This window comes from Phasianus colchicus, chromosome 4 (assembly GCF_987193195.1).
Source record: "Phasianus colchicus chromosome 4, bPhaCol1.hap1.1, whole genome shotgun sequence".
Classification (NCBI taxonomy): domain Eukaryota; kingdom Metazoa; phylum Chordata; class Aves; order Galliformes; family Phasianidae; genus Phasianus; species Phasianus colchicus.
Genome location: NC_143439.1, coordinates 32,208,832 through 32,226,151, shown reverse-complemented (window position 1 = coordinate 32,226,151; position 17,320 = coordinate 32,208,832). Strand labels below are relative to the sequence as shown.

Genomic DNA, 17,320 nt, shown 5'->3' with positions numbered 1-17,320 from the left:
AGGCGCGGGGGCGGCCCCGGGGTCTGCGGGGCGGGGGGGGGGGAGCGGGAGCCCCGCGGCGCTCCGCTTTGTGTCCGCGCCGTCCGAGTGGACCGGGGGGAACCGAGGCGCGGGGGGGCGGCGGCGAGGGCGCCCGGGGACGGATCGGCCCGAAGGCGTGCGGGTGGGTTCGCGGCCGGGGCGAAGGCTGCTCGAGAGCCCTGGGCGTTTCGCTCCTGTCCGGAGAATTCTCCGAAGCCGTCGGCGGCCGCCGTGTAAATGTAACGCTGAAAGGAGCTCGAGGAAGCGCTGACGACTCGCTGTCGCTGAACTTGGTCGTTTCAGGTAGGTATCGCTGGAGGAGGCGAATGAGGACCTGAGCCCCTCTGCCATTTGCATCGGTGGTCACGCAGAGCCGCTGTGCTGAGCAGCTTCGATTCTGTAACGTTTCAACTGAACGGTCGCTTTGGTGGTGCTGTTCTTTTGTTAACATCCTTCTTTTGTTAGCATCCTCCAAGCAGCCCCCGTTTTTCAAGTTTTTCTTTGAACGTTTATTTCTAAGGCTTTTCTTTTTTTTTTTTTTAATGGCGTTTTCTTCCTTTGACTTAGGAGTTAAAATGAGCAAGAAGAAAGGGAAGTAAGCGTCTGATAGGACTAAGAAAGGGCCTGGCTATGCTAGTGATGGCTTTGTCTAGGGGAAAAAAAGTACTTTTTTCCCTTAGAAGTTGATAGGAGAAACTTTTCATCCACTTGGTAGCAGAAGGCTCCCACTACATGCAGTTCAGGCTCCGTTAACAACTGATGATGTTCAGTGTCAGTTTGGGTTGCTTTTTTTTTTTTTTTTTTTTTTTTTGCAATATCTGTTTTTAGAAAAGTGAGCATCAAGTTGGTCGAAGCTTTTGAAATGGGAGATAGGCAGCCATAATCCTGTACAGAAGTATTACACCTGAGATCCAGCAATCCTACAGATGTTTGGCTGCTCTTTGACAGGGTCTGTTGGATTTTGCTTGGGGTGTGGTGAATGGGAGGAGTATCTGGTGCCACAGGAGATGTGTTGGCTGATAGCTCAGCATTGAGATCAACTCTATGGGACAGCAGCGTTCAGCAGAGTTTGTGTAAAAGGAAACTTACTGGCAAAACCATAGGTTTGACTTGTATCTGTAGCCATTCACTTAAGTGGCTTCTTATACAGATGGCTTTCCAGAGGTGTTGTGGATGGCATGGCAAGAAAGGTGAAAATAGCAGAAGTATGTGTAATCGTAGCCAATGTGAGCATTTTTTTGCATGCTGTGCCTTATGTAGCCAGAGATACTTATTTGATAAAGGGAAAGGTGGTGTACAGAGATGAAAAAGCAAATGATCATTAAAATATCATGAGGCAGCAGAACAATACTTTTTTTTTTTTTTTTTTACGTAACTTCCAGATTTTGTAGGTACCAATGGCTGGGAAGTAGCTTTGGCATCTGGAAGCTTCCCTGATTGTTTCATCTCAGTCATGGTATGTAAGTAAATGAAGGCTTTCCCAGGCTGAGTGGCCTGGCTTTAAATACTAAGCAAAGGCTAGTAAACAAGCAGAGCATTTAAGTCCAGGTCCTGTGAGGAGCTGTATGGCATCTGCTTAATTAATATTAATTCTTGGTCATTCAGGTTTAAAAAAAAAAACAAAAAACAACCAGAACAGGTTTTTGGTTGTTGTTGTTTTGGCTTTTTTTTCCTCCACTGCCTTCAGGATGGAGTGAGGTAGCATAGAATATGCACAGCTGAAAACACAGTTTTTAGGTATGTGAACACAAAGATGGCCTGGGTAACGGAGCAGAGGATCTAGATTCAAAGTACTTCCCAGCAGCTCCTGGGGAGGAAATGTGTTTTCAGCAAAAGGGAGTTTTCCTAATCTGAAAGCACCTTGATGTTTAATTTTAACTTTAAAAAGCTTTTTTTTTTTTTTCGTGCTTAGAATTTTTTTTGTAGGAGGCTTTTCACTTTATGTGTTTATTCCAGTTCAGGCTTAAATTGGTGCATGTAGCTTGCGTGGCTTTCAGCAGTAAGACTGCAAGACTGCTGTCTTCTGACTGCTGGCAGTCTGGAAGGCACATGAAATGAAACCAAATCAGAGTTTATGGTTTTGCTGTAAATGGAAACTATTGTGGAAGCACTGCATTTGTTGGTGTTCCCTCCCAACCATTCTGTCGTTAACTGTGTGAACTTAGGGCAGTTTCTTAGGCTTTTTTTTTTTTTTTTTTTTTTTTTGCTGTTCCCATTGGTAATACATTAAGGCTTCTCTAATCTCTGAGCTGAAGTACTTGTAGGTTTCACTGTTAATGAGATGGGTTTTAAAAATGGGGAGTACAGTAGCAACAAGTCAAAGGAGGTATAATTGGAAACCTGGCAGACTCTAAATCACAAAAACCCCATGAGTGGAAAGACATTGTTTTGGCTCAGTTGTTGCTGAGCTAATGGGATGGAATAAAAAGTTATAATCAGATGTTTTCATCTCAGTCTGTTTCTAAACTCAGATCTCAGTGTGGAAGCATAGGGGCTGGATGTAGCTCTGGGAAAAGTTAAATTGAGATTTCATACCACCAACTTAATGAACTCCTATTACAGTGATGGTGGCAACCTCTAAGCTTGCTTTCTGAAATTGCAGCAAAGCGCTGTTTGTCAAAAAAAAAAAAAAAAACTTTATGTAGCACGGTCCAGTATTGTCTGTAAGTGGCAAATTGCCTTTTCCCTATCTTCTGGTTTATAAAGAATGTCAACTCTTTTCAGCGTGCAGGAAGAGAAGTCTTAAGATGAGAGGAAAGTAACAGGAGAAGTGACGCAGCAGAGGAGGTCAACTTGCATGCTTCCTGGCAGAGTTCTGCCCTCACTCGATGAGTGATCACGTGTACAGCAAGCAAAATGATTCTATCTTCAGAGAGGTAGCCTCACAGGCTTGGGTAGGGAGCTGTAATGTTAAATAGGACTGCAGTGACTCCTTGATTGGGTGAAAACTCGCAACAGGTCTGTGCAGTTGGGCAAAATTTGCACAGATGCAGTTACATGTGGAAAATGTCATGGCTGGATGCTTTTAAGTGTTTAAGAGTGAGATGAAGGAACGTCTCTGGAGTCAGAATTATGTGAGGAGTGTCACAGAAGACTGTAGTCTTAAGCCAAACATTACATCCTGACTTGGCTCTGTACAGTTTCCTCTTTACTATTTAATGTGATCTGTTGCTGATATGTAAATATATGAAACACACGTAGAAAAATGCGCATCACGTTTCATGTGCTTTGGACCAAGTCCAAGGTCTGTCTTCTGAGCTGTTGTTAGATTTTAAGGCTATGAGTCCAAAAATAATGGGGGAGGGGACAAACCAGGTGAGTGAAGGCTGACATGTGGTAAGGAGTTTGAATATTCAGACTTGTTGAGAACTTCTGTATTAGTTATCTTTTTAAATAAGAACACAGTTCAGCAGTTCCTCTGAACGGGTTCGGGTAAAATGGGTGCATATACAGACATCATCAAAGTGTTCACTTGTGTACCAGTTTTGCTAAACGTTTGCCTTCAGTAAATAGTAAAATGCATTAGAACATCACTTACTAAACAAAAGTTTAATGGTGTGACATATAATTTTTGTATATAGGTTGATTTTTGCCTTTGAACTTATACAGATGTTTGCTGCTGCTGACACTGAAGTTCATAGAATGATAGAATGGTCTGGGTTGAAAAGGATCTCAAAGATCATCTGGTTTCAACCCCCCTGCTATGTGCAGGGTCGTCGACCACTAGACCAGGCTGCCCAGAGCCACATCCAGCCTGGCTTTGGTCATTTCTTTCTTTAATATCATACCCATTTTACAAGGGTGTCAGTTCAGCCTTCCCCTTGATCAAAGAGTCTCATGATAAGCAGATGCAGATCGATTTTGGAGTTGAGTGTGGTTATCTCCTTCTCTCTTCCACCCCGCAGCAATAGGTCTAGTTTGATACAGCATTCTTGGATGGCTTTTACAAATCTACTTTATTAAACACCACCTTCAGTAATGTTGGGTATGCCTGAAAGCACTGCCCTATACAAAGAATATTTTTTAGAATTCTCAGCTGTGTATGGAGCATTCTTGTTTTTACTGTGGCCTTGTAGCTTCTGTAAACATAAGCTCACTCTTGTTTTTTCAGCTGCAATTGAATTAGTAATTGAACTAGTAAGAAGTAAATAAAGCAGCAAAACACCCCCAGTTTGCTGCAGTCCCTTCATGCAGAGGAAGTTTCTCCAAACTGTTTATTTTAGCTTCAGATACAAAGTGCTAATCTGAAAATTTGAGCTTACTGGTGTGCCTTCAAGACTGTCACAGACATGCAATTATAGCACATCGACGTGTCAGAGTAAGCTGTTCAGCTGTTTATTTCAAGCATAACGTTTATTTTCTTAATCTTTTTTATCCTGACTGTCTTAATACGACTCCTGGAATGAGAAACTTTTGGCTTCTGCAGGGATGCAGAAGAGCCAGTATGTCTTGCTTGACTGCTGTTGGTTGTATTCTCTCTACCACTGTTACTCTGAAGGTGAGTAGAATGAGGGATTCCCAGGAGTAGAAGACTTTTCTCAAAAATCCCTGAAGTATCAGGGCTGGTAGAGCTGTCGGTGGCTGAATCCTGCAGTAGAGTGTCGGGGTAGTGCAATCTGCTGTAAGTAATCCCAGGAAGGAGTATTTAACCATCCCTTCCGTACTGTGTGACAGTATAGGTTCCACTAAAATCAGTCTGAAAAATGGGAATTGTGTTTTGGTTGGTGTTGCCATTCCTTGCTAAGCAACCTTCAGCTGTTACTCACCTCACTGTGCAGAAGGTATTTGGGATATGCTCCCTTATCGAAGGAGTAAAGCTGGTAGATCTCATGTGCTTGTGAAGGGAATGAGAGTTACAGGCTAAGATCACAAGCAAGGTTTAGTGGTGCTTGGGAAAGGTTCTAGGTGTGCTGAGTTAATAAATGATGTCTGGTTAGGGGTTGTGCATATTTAAATAAATCTTAGGGGACCTCTGTCTAAATCGTTAGTGACTGTCTGAGTCTAAAAAAATAAATGACGTGTATAAAATGGCCACTGCAGGAAGTGGTGTTAGATATTGGTGGCACCAGGTGAGTTTGTTTATTCCCTCCAGTACTTCTATGGAAAACAGAACTCCTGTCTGCAGACTGGAGCTGAATGTTTTAACAGTTCTGTTCTTCTTAGAGAATGGTTTGTGTGGAAGAGATGCAGATGAGATGTGAGCGGATCTCCTCCTTATCTGTCAACTCTGAAGTCCAACTGTACTACATACGTTCATTTTCTTCATCTCTGTTTTGGAAATAAAACTGTCAGTACCTATTTAAAATGAAGTTTATTTGGAAGCTTTATTTTGGTATTGGAAAGTTAATGCTGCGGATCCTAGGTAGGTAAGGAGGTTCTCTTTTCCAATGTTAAGGAAATCAGCCCTCACAACTTCAAGTGAAGTAGAAAAAAGTCCACAGTTCGCCTAGTTTTTTGTTTTAAGGCGCTTGAGGCGGGACCCATGACTGCATTGGTAGGCAGCTTGTTTGTTGTAAAGTGATGTGCTTCTGGTTCTGGGATGCTACGGCACTTCAGGTGACTATGCTGACACATCTTCTTGAAGGCGTGCTGCATCTGTAGAGCTTTTGCAACTCTTTCTTGGCAATACTGTTATCCTAAAAAAAAAGCTTTGATGCTTTAAAAGAAAAATGAATGTTTGGGTAGGGAAAGATGTAATGCTAGCAGATGGTTTGGGTAAGGATGCTTAACGCGGCCTCACTGATGAATGTATAGGTGTTGGTGTTCAGGTGTGACTTCTTGTGACCCTTGTATAGTCTTTGTGTTATATTGACAGAAATATGTGAAGGGAATGTGTATATGATTTACCATCATAAGGCAGCATTTCTATTCAGTTTTCACTAAGCAGTCAGATGGAGAGTTTGTCTTGCTACTCCGAATGTTTGTCAGCCACGTATTTCTACCCTGTATGTAATCAAATACTCATAGTTTTCTGAAGACTGGAGCCATGTACAGGTGTTTAACTGTCCCGGCACCTTATTTTCATATTAAGCAACCACTGTATACCAGACTGAAAATCAGGCATGAGACCAAGCATGCCCTAAATATATCTTAGTTGGTGCTTGCACTGATTTCTTCTAGGTCAAGTCTTGTAAGCATGATGATTATGTATGCATTACCCAAAGGTACTTTTGACAAATATAAATTACTCATTTATGCACAGGTTCTTCTCCTCTACAGTATTTTAACTAGACCCTCAAGTCCTAAAAGTAGATTGGCATATTCTAGAAAATAAGCTGAAATTAGCCTTGGCTTTTTTTTTTCCTGCTTCATTCCAGTATCTTAGCTTGAGTTGGTTGTAGTGTTAATCATCAGAGTGGGTAGCGTGTCCAAGTATGCAGCTGTTAAGATGCTAAAACACAGAGCTTGGAAAGACATTTGGAGTGTTTAGTATGATGAAATGTTTGTAGTTTTGGCGTCCGTTCTCCTTGAGTTCAACTTGTAAGAGTCAAAAAGTTAAGTGTCTATGTGTTAAGTTAACATCCTGATTATTTTGCTTTGGTTCAAATGAAAGGCATTTTACACAGTAACAAAACTTTATGTTCCAGAGAGGTTGCCTTGGATTTGGGCTCATGTTCCCCCCCTCCCCCAAATCCCAAAGCTCCTAAGCCTTTGCAAGGACTGCTTTGTGGAATACAGCTTCAGCAGGCGGAGGACATCTGAATCCTCTCTGTGGCAGGGAGTGACTCAGAGATAAGAGGAGGAAGGTCATTCCTACCCTCCTAGTTTTTCCCATACGAAAGAATAGAACAAAACAATTCATTTAGTGAGAAGCTGGAGGTCCTCAGTACCTCTGGTGTCTGTAAGGTATTCAGTGAGTCACATGTTTTCCCATGCCTGAGCTTTGCCATATATGAACTTCAGGCAGTTTTTTCCTTTTGTTCATCTTGTCCTGAAGTGTTTTGCCAGCAGAATATTCCTCCTTAGCTGGTTCTGCAGGTGTGAACTGTTCTCCTCCACGGAATGGTGAACAATGCTTTAATGAAGTTGAAAATGAGAACTCACGGCATGACTTAGCTTCTTTCTGAAGTGCTGGGTGTCAGCGTGGGCACTCATCCCACTGAAGTCAGGGGTGTCAGGTTTGTGGGAAGACTGCAGTGAGCCAGCTGTTGAGAAAGAAACAAAAGCAGCCATTGCTTCTCACAGCAGCTTGGGAAACGATCTCATTTATAAACCTGAGCAGCAGAAAAAGCACGCTCGCAGCTGATGGGTCCTCGATCCAGTTTGTCAGGCAGGGGCATGGGAGCTTGTGCTGACACAGCGAGGAGCCCGAAAGGAAGAGCCAGGAGCTTGGATGGGGAGGAGGGCTGAGGACTGCCTCTTCTGGCTAAACTATTCATTTAAATGCCTGTCAAAGAAACACTTGCATTGTCCTTGAGGAGCGGGGTTGCTGAGAATGCTACAGATCTGTGAGAATTCTGGTATTAAAGGGCAAAGCAATCCTCTTCACGGTTCCTTTGGATTTGGTTTGAAAGTGGCTGGTGGAGTCCTGGAAAGATAAATGGCATCAAATCTTTTTTTTTCCTTCCAGCTTTGAAACTTAAAAGCTTGAGATAAAATCAGCACTGACATTTTTATTCTCTGGTGTTCCTTACAGTTCTTTAAAGCAGCCTGTTAAGGGTAGATCAAAAGAGAGGATTGAAGCAGTGTTGTGTTAAAACATTGCTGCATGTTTTAAGTGTAACCATCGCTGCTTTTGTATCGCTCAGCGGAATGCAGGAAGGAGGCGCTTCGTACGCCAACCAGCGTTAAGATGGACATGAAGCAAGACTGGGATGAGTACGGTAGCTGTGCTACAAATAACCAACCTAATTTTAAGAGAAAGAGCGCTTACTTTTAACTTAGCAGTATGTTAGATAGATGAACATACGTCTCCTGTCCATCTCAGTCACCAACAGAAGTGAAAGTTAGCATAGCAGCACGCTGGTAATTTTGTGAAGCATCAACTCGATAGAAGATCTCCTCAGTGATAAATATAGTAGCAAAGTTCAGCGCATAAACATCCCAAAGAGCTTTTCTGAGCCCTGCACGTGTGGAAAGTAGCTGTGCTTCTCAACTTATGTATAAAATCACTCTAAATCTACTTGTGCCTTTGAGATGGTCTTTTTCAGTATGTGTATCTATTTAAAGTTGAGTTCTCCGAACACCTTTATGACACAATACGGCATAATAGGATGAGCTGATCTAATATCTTATCTCTGCCACGAGTGGGGAATTTTTCTCTGACCTATAACCAACCATACACTTAAATGGCTTCCGTTTTGCCAACTCTCATTGCAGCAGATCACTGGCCTGCAGTCTGTCCAAAAGGCGGTATTGTGGGTATGAAGGGAAAAGGGGAAATAGCTGTGAGGAGTTCTGGTTGCTTTTCCTTTGGAGTCTGGAACCAAGCTGCTCTGTCAGCTCAGGACCTGCCTTGCTGGTGTTTGTGGGGTTGGATTTATCCTTTCCAGCTGCATGTTGTTGCAACAGCTCTGCTGAATGACAAGTGTGTTCTGCAAGTTAATAGAGATGCTAATTCCTTCTGTGTTCTGGGATGCTGCATGCTGCTCTGTCCCAGCATTGCTTAGTTAAGTGAGCTTATGACCTAAACCTCAGTTTACTTACTTTGCCTTCCCTAACTTCATCAGTTACTGGCTTTGAAGACACATACGGAGCAGTAGGCACTTCCTTGAGTGAGTTAGGTGTGAAATATGAGTAGTAATACTCTCAAAGAATTGTATTTAAACTATTCCTACACGTGAAACAAAAACATTTAGCAGGTGTTCTTAGTGGTGGTTTTCATTGTAATCCAGAGATGGGTATGCAGACTTTCCAAACCATAGGAATATGTTACTAGTAGAAATAACTTGAGAAATGTGTGGTGCAACGGAAGCACAGTCTAGTAAGTATTTAAAGTGTTTTCTTTAACATTTGCGAGGGCAGGCAGTGGATGTTCTGTTTAACTTCCAATAACTTGTAAAGCACTTGATTCAGTGATGTCCTAGTAAGACATTTCCATTAGGCTCTGTGTGAATGATTCAATTTGAATGCGGGGGGAGAGAGAGATCTCTGTGCAAGAGGGCGTGTTTCTGATGGGTTGAAAGGGTTCTTCACTGTCAGTGCAGTGAATGTTTCTAGCCGAGTTAAAACCTGAAGATTTTTCATTTTTTGTACTCTTAAAAACCTTCAGAGTTAGTCTTCAGCTAAAATCAGGCTCTTAATTGTCAGTTCACCTTGTTTTGAGAAAGGCAGATGTTTGTGACTTCATTGTCGTGCATTTCTTTCAGTAATCTGAGATAAACTGAATGTTTTTTTGTATTCTGAAGATTTGAAAAATGGTTGTCAGGAGGTCCTGAAGTCCAGTGAGCAAGCAACATTCAGCTAGAAGGATTTTAACCTGGCAGCCGGTTTGACTGTGCTGATGGCAAATGCACTGAGGTTCTGCTGTGAGGTTCTCAGTATTTCTTGACCTTTTGAGCAGCTTCAGATGAAATAAGTGAGCAGCTGCATTATAATCAACATAGGAGTTTCTCATTGTTTTTATCCTGTTTTCGTACTCCTTCAGCTTTTTTTTTTTCTTAACCAGTCTGCTGTCTGTTAAATTTCAGGCTTGATGTTGATAAATGGAGTAGTTCTAATACTCAGTTCAGTATCTGAACTTGAAGATACCAGTCAAGCAAATGCCCTTCGGGAGCTTTCCGAAAGAAAGAAACTAAGTACAATATTATTGTTTCTGCTCATTTTCCTAAGTTAAGTGGAGTGTGGGAATACGATAAAGGAAGTTGAACCTTGTTTAAATGTAGAACAGTTAGAAAATCTCTTTGGTTTACAGCTGAGCAAATGGAGACAGGAAGATTCTGATCCAGCAGATCTTGAATTTGAATTTTTCGGTGAAGCATATCAGTGTTGAGTTACTTAGGTGATTATACTCATGAGAAAATCATGGGCTTGCCTGCTTAGAAAGGAGGGGGAAACTGACATTGAAAGTAGATTCTTTTGTGTGAAGGTTTGCTAACTGTCTGTATTGGCGCTTTGAACTCTTAAGGAAATTCCAGTGGCTGAGCACTGCTTTATATTTGTGTGTCATTTTTTTGGTGATGGTGTTGGGGGGAATGAGACAAGACTAATTGAAAACATCAACCAAGTACTAATGTGTTTTCATAGAGTTTAATGATTAAAGAACTGGAAATAAGGAACTAGTCTGCTACATGTTGTGTTTGGTCCTGTTTATGATTACCTAGTTCTACATTATAGTTCGTCAAGGTCAAAATGTATCATGTCACAGCAATTATAAGAGAGCCTCTGTGTTTGGGGGCTTGTCCTAGTATGAACCAAGTGGGACAAAGGACCAGCTTCTAAAGCAGACATTCTCCTACATGCATAGCGAATGGATTGCACAGACATGGGGTATGTTAAAAGAGGATCATTTCAACCTTATGCTCTGATCTCTCACGTACTGATGTTAAGATATCTGGAGTTAGTACTTATCTTAGCATTCAGGAGGCACTAGTATTAATGTTGTTAGATTGTACTTCTTTCCATTATGTGAGAAATTTTCTTTGCTTAGAGGCTCTACAAATGCCATTGAAACTGTGCATAGCTTCCCTGCTGCCTGTGTATCATTACAAATGGGAAAGGAAATATAATTTGAAGAATCTGTCCTGTTGCAAATTGGTGTCGTCTTTGAACGTCTTAGTCGTGTTTAGCCCAAAAGCAGGCTTCTTATGGGAGTCGAAAGTTCTTGGACTAAAGACATAGTATTATTACCTGGTAAAAACTTCGACTGCTTGAAGGGGAGAACTTGAGAGGAGGTTCTCCTATAAAAGACTCCCATTAGACAAACTTTTCTGTGAGTAATGTTGCACTACTGATGGAAAACACTTACAAAAGGCACTTTTAAATACGTAATTTTCTCTTGCTTTCATAGCTTTGTGTCAATGCAATTTTAACTTGTATTGGGCGTTTCCTCTGTAGCAAAATTGCAGGCTCAGTTCTTAGGAGAGGAAAAGCTCACTGGACAAATATAAAGGAAGATAAAGTTGCGATAATATGTCTTGACACAATTGCTTTTTAAGTTCTGACTTGGTTTGTCAAGGCAATACTATGTATTAATAGAGGGTTTTTTATCCTCCTTCTTCCGTGCTTAGATTTGCATTGCAGAATTGAAATCCAAAGTAGTAGGGCTGATGTAAGCACTTACTGGGGAAGAAGGTTCTCAACTGGTCAGAAGGATTTGCATCACTGTCTGCAGTGCAGTATGCCACTTGCTTACTAGAATGTAAAACTCCATCCAGATATGAATTTGATTTAAGCGGGGACAAAGGCTGCTTTCAGAAATATTTTTTTACGTGGTACTAACGCGACTACTTTCTTTCAGAAGCTGCTGATAGAATTTGAAAGTATTAACTTATGTGCCTTGACTTGAGCACTGCAATTTTACTTTAGGCGGAGCTAGCTGCTGGCATCCCTTGTCTTAAAGTTCCTGGAAAAAGTGCTGTGAGCTTTTGCTTGGAGCTTGTATGTGCTGTTGGTCAATCCTGATAGCGAAGACAATGCCAGGAGTGCAAGGAAAACTAACTTTTTTCGATGGTGGCAGTGATTGCCACTGACTCTTGAATGAGATCTTATATCTTATATGTAATTGTACTGCAATATGAATACTGAAATCCCTCAACAGTTCCTTAGAGGAGACAGTAATACCTATTTCAAAAAGGTTCTCTGGATATGGGGTCATCATGGTCCCTGATCACATCAGATCCTATAGTTTATGCTAGCTGCCAAGTATATTTTGGTAGCTTGCTGCTGCTTCTAAAGGAGATGAGATCTGAGAAGGAGTGCCTGAAGGAAGTGGAGCAGCTTTACTCCATCAGGCACGTCATAAACATCTTAATTTATTGTCATTGATCAAACTTGTAAAGATTTTTTCTTGTATGCAGTCTTTTAATTTGACGTAAGAAGGGGATGTTTATCTTTACTCCAAAAGGTAGTTGAGTACAGGCATTTTTCAAAGATACTAGTTTCTGTGGAGGTGTGGGAAAGTTAGGTCTCAGGAGTACCACGTTAAGACCTTTAAAGAATAGGAGTTGGTCTTTTCTAGCTCTATATGCTTACCAAAAAGAGTAAAGCTAAATGTGCAGAAAACGTGAGGTTTGGAATTAAGGCCTTGGATGTCTTGTCATCCTAGATGAAGTAAAGAATACGCTGCACAGAAAATAAAGGTCTGTCTGGGGAGAAAGCTTAGTGTTTAAGCCCTAAAGAATATTGGATAGTCAAAAAAGGTGGTTGTGTGGTTGTTCCAGAAGCCAAAATAAGTGGTTCTGCTGTGAGAATTAGCAGGGCTGAGTTATGGCAGATGAGGATGAGCAGTAAAGATCATCTTGTGATAGTAAAACTAAATGAATGTTTTGCCAGAACATTCCAGAGTGTTTTTGTCTAGAGGGACTGAAATTCCTAGAGAGAAACACTGAATTATAACAATGGGGAATAAATAGAAAACAAAAATGTAGATTATATCAAGTGAAGTCCTCCTTCCTCCCCAATAAAAAAGGAAGGTTGATGTTACATTGAAATTGCTAAAGCACTCACCTGAGGGATGTTGGTGAAGGGGAGAAAGGCAACAATATACTATGAAAAAAGAGTAAAAGCAGGTGAGAGGCCTCACTTCAGAAGGTTCCTGAAGTTTGGGTTTGAACTGACGTAACTTCATATAATTGCTAAGCCCTGAGGATCAAGAGTAGGAGTTTGGTGAATCCATCTAGAGAGGCAAATGTATAAAGTGGGTTTAATTTTTTGTGCAGGAGTGAGAGGCCTTAAAAATGCACCAAGGGATTACCAATGCAAACTACTGTAAAGTGTAAGTCATGTTTCTGTGGCACACTCAGAAGTAGCAGCTGTGAAGAACATGGTTAGTGTCTTTGTGGTTATCTAACTTAATAATGTGAAGGAGTAATGAAAGGTATGTGCACGGGTGGGGATTGATTTGCTGAAGGTGGATAAATATTAATGCAAGTTCATCAGGTAGTGAACTTGTGTGGTGTATACACTTATGAGGGTCTGTTTGGGAAAGGTTTCTTTCTCATTTACTTGTAGAGGGTTTTGAAAAAGTATTTCTCCTATTAGAACAGCTTGGCACAATCCAGCAAAGGGAACAGGATAGGAATAGCATCACTCAACCAAAAGTAAGAAATGGATAAAACTGGAAGATGGTGTTTGCAAGAGGAGGAGATTGTACATTAGGTGGTGGATAATTGTAGTGTCTCGAACTAGTTTATTCGTTAGGAGGTTTTCCAATTAAGGTAGGCTACTTAATTTTGAGCAGAGGGGGAAAGACGTGATTTTTTTGTTTGTTTGTTTGTTCCCAATAATGAATGCAACTTGTGTTTCTAATGAATAAGATGTAAGCGTCTGTGTGAGATGCAGTTTACACAACCAACTTTGAGCTGTGAGTCTGAAAATGCACAAAAATGGTGTTTATATGCTTTGGGACAGTTGGTGACCAGTACCGCTTGATCAGCTGTAAAGAGATAACAATGTGCTTTTGTGATATAAGAGTGGGAATTGTCTGATCGATTGTTTAAATGCTTACATTTCTGTGTGCCGGAATCTGTCTCGGATCAATTGTTCAAATGCTTGTGTTTCAGTGTGACATAATTTGACTGGTGCCAGTTAAGAATTAGTGGTGGCATGCGTGATAGGAGGGAGACAAATTTTTCTTCTTGAAGGTTGTACATCAGCTCTTTAGTATTTGTAGTTTCACTCTGTACTTCACTGCATGTGAACTTGGTGTTTCTTCAAATGCTTCTACTCTCCTCTAGGTCAAACTATGTGCTTTACCCTTAGTTTTAGTTACCAGTGCTGTAGGGGGAACATAGCATATAGAGTAAGCCAACATTGTTTTGTACTTGTCCCAGCCTTTGGCTTTCACTGTGTACTGCTATCTCAAGATTCATTTCGATCTTCTGCACTTGAGCACAGCTTGAAATAGGATTTCTTTCCCAATTTTTTTTTTTTTTTTTTTTTAAGCAGTGCTATGATAAACTTGTCTCCTCAAGCTGTGCTTCCAGTGTTTACTCTTCCACCGTCTGCGTAGGGGAACATAAGGACTTTTCTCTGGTATAGACTTACAGAATGGGAGGAACTGCAATAAGACAGCATGATAAATGTGTGCGACTTGGACAGCTGCTCTAAGGTACCACTTCTGGGGAAGAAATATTTCTTTTTAGCAATAGATGGGAATAGGCGAGGGTACTGACTTGATCATTCCCTTTCTAGCAGAAGAAAGTAAAGATGTTACATTTTTAACAGAAGCTCAGATGTTTTACGCTCTCCTTTCCTGAAAACACCAGGCTGGAGTGATTGATAGAGCTGGATTTGAAAGTGAAGAAGAAATGGATCTGTGTTCACCTTTGCGTAACTTGAAGATCTGTTTCCTGACCTGTGAATTATGTGACTTTTGATTTTTTCAACAGGGGAAAAAAATAATTCGGACATGTAAATAACTTCCTCACCTCCACCTCTCGTATCTTCCTTTCCTGCAAGAACAGAATGGAAGGCTGTATCAAAGCCTTGGTTTTACTGGGGATCTCTTCATGCTGCAATGTTTCAAGTATTGAGAATATGCAGTTTTATGTGTGTGCATACATATATCCATACAGTACATAGTATTACATAGTATTGGGAATATATAGTTTTCTGCAATTTGGTATTCCACATTGTAAACAAGTTTGATGTACCATGTGATGTGGAGGTTGTCATTTAATAAATGCAGGCTTCTTGCAGGTGATGGGTACAGTGCTTGGCCTGGAGAGAGGAGAGGGTGTGGGAGATGAAGTACTTTCCAGTATTGGCATTCAGAGTGTGAAAGCAAATAAATGATGAACATAACTTGCTTTCAGTGGAATGTCTGCTGGTGAGTTTGCTGTCTTTGTTGTTCCCTGTAGTGCTGATGCTGTTTTGTTTCTTCTCCCTAACAACTTGGGAGGCTTCTTCTGCTTAGGTTTTGTAAATTAAGTTCTGTTGTTGCAGGTGACTGTTGTCTCCAAGTGGGCTGGAAATGGCTCATCTCTTGAGGTGAACTTGTTTCTCTTGGAAAATCTTGCACTCATTCTATAAAAAGTGGGGAAAGTACTGCTTTTCCATCTCTTGCATAGAACGGGCACCTTTTTTTATTCTCTGCTGCTCTCTTTCCATTTGAAAATGTTTTCACTGTTGTGATACGCATAATATCTTAATTTTAGCACTATGCTGTTCTGTGTTTTTTTTCTGCGTGTGATATAAGGTGTCTGTTCGCTCTTTCCAGTGCTTGGAAAATGACTAACTGTTCTTTTGAGACATGACTGTTGTTATGTGGGAGGTCTGTGGGGTTCTTGTTTTAGTTTTGCAAAGGAATACTTCAAGTTGGAGGGGCTAGCTTGGTGACCCATCTAATGTTATGCGCAACTGATGGGATGCCTGTACTCAGGACTGGTTGCAGGGGCTGCAGAGGCTCTCAGGACTGCTGACTGAAGAGCACTACTTGAGAGGAGCCGTGGAATTTCGTGCCATGATTCTCGGTGTGGACAGGAGTTTCCTGTGGAAAGGAGAGTGGGACAGGTGCATGTCTGTATGATCCATATCTCTGAAGGCAGCCCACTTATATTAATCTTCTTGGCTATCTAAGCTGAGCTTTTGCTGTTACACGTGCTTGTGCCCAGCCACGTTTAGGAGGTTGGCATGAAGGATGGTATTGGCTGCAAAATTAATTGTGCTGGAGTTTACAGAAAATGTTGGTAAACTTGTTTTCCTCAGAGTGAGATTCCTAAGGGTGGTTGTCATTTAATGTGACTACATTTTTTGTGTTGGCAGCTGGCTGAACAGCAGGCTGAAGACTAATGAACTGGACTTGTGGCTTACCTCTTCTAGCATAGTACTTGTGAATGGAATTTTGGCTGAATAGGCCAAGTGCGAGCAAGCGTTCAGTAAGGTACCGGATAGAATCATAGAGCCGTAGAGTGGCTTGGGTTGGAGGGGACCTCAGAGCCCACCCACCCCAACCCCGTGCCGTGGGCTGGCTGTCCCCACCAGCACGGCTGTCCAGGGCCCCATCCAGCCTGGCCTCGGGCCCTCCAGGGATGAGGCACCACAGCTCGGGCAGCCGTGCCGGCGCCTCACCGCCCTCTGAGCGAGGAGGACGATCGTAACGCGTAACCATGCTCGGTGCAGCGGGAGCAGAGCTGCTGCCGCCCATCGCTTGGGCTGGGCCTGTCGGTCGAGGCCTTGGGAGCGCTGGGAAGGTCAGATAAGTGTATTTTACGACTTTTATGGGCCCATTGTGCTTGTCCCGAGGGTTGCAGAGCCGATGGGAGGAACGCGAGCCACCCTGCTCCGTCCCAGGACGTCGAGATTCGTCAGAAAGCTCGAGGACAGCAGCCGTTTCGGCGCGGATTTCTCCTCCGAGCCCTCCTGGCGCGCTCGTGCGCCCGTTGAGGAGCCGGGGTGAGCGGGGGAGCCCCGTGCCGCCCTCTCCCCCCCGCGCTCGGGTGGTAGGCGCCCGCCCCGCGCCGGGTGGAACGGTCCATTTCCTGTTCCGCGCTGACAGCGGGGGGGGAGGGGGAAAGCGAGCGTGCTGCTGCCGGGCGGCCGGCGGCCCCTCCGTGTCCGTCAGCGCGGGGGGTGGCGGCGGCGGGCGGCGAGGCATGGCCGGGCTCTGAGGGCGGACGGAGGCGGCGGGTCGCGCGATGGAGGCCTACGTGCTGGAGGACATCCTGGAGGTAGGGCCGGGAGAGGGCCGCAGAACAAAGGGGTGGCGGCGGGCGAGCCCCGGGGAAGCACCCGGCGGTGGCGGGGCGGGCCGGCGGCGGGGGCCGGGACTGGGCGCGGAGCCCCGCGGCCTAACGTGGCACCACCTCGGTCCTCGGGGCGGGCGGCGCGGGCGCTGCAGCCGGGCCTCCTGCACAGCCACGCTGCCATCCGCGGGGCTCGCCGGCTCCCTGCGGTGCTGCGGCTCCGGGACCCGCAGGTGTCGCGTCCCCACCTGCAGCCCGCGTCGCTCCTCTCGTGTCGTCTGTACGCCAGGCCTGTGCGCTTCCCGCATTTCCAATCTTCTTGAGAGCGTATGGGCTGCTTTTAATGTCCCCTGCAGGTGTTGTGCTGTGAAATGAATGACATGTCCGCTTCTTGGGACTGAAACTTCAAAATGTGATTTCAGTCTCAGGAACGGAGCCTGGCCCAGGTGACCTAAAGCAACGTGGCTGTTCCGAGTGACACGGCTCCTTGTTCCGCCTCGTATCAGCAAGGAGCT

The 17,320-nt window shown here is 43.4% G+C and overlaps 1 protein-coding gene across 8 annotated transcripts in view; it reads left to right on the top strand.

Annotated features, from left to right (window-relative positions):
• The window catches only part of ANKRD17 (ankyrin repeat domain 17), an 81,814-nt gene that overhangs the window by 665 nt on the left and 63,829 nt on the right, over positions 1 to 17,320 (top strand). Inside the window, exons 1-2 of one of the 8 annotated variants that reach the window (XM_031596798.2) lie at positions 48 to 14,950; positions 15,067 to 16,790. The exons of 4 other annotated variants lie outside the window; for them this stretch is intronic. In XM_031596798.2, the coding sequence (XP_031452658.2) occupies positions 16,758 to 16,790 (33 nt within the window). In that variant the 5' untranslated portion in view covers positions 48 to 14,950; positions 15,067 to 16,757. Of the gene's footprint in view, positions 1 to 47; positions 16,791 to 17,320 lie in introns of those variants that run through there. 3 more of the 8 variants (XM_090139092.1, XM_031596801.2, XM_031596797.2) reach the window with 3 other exon arrangements.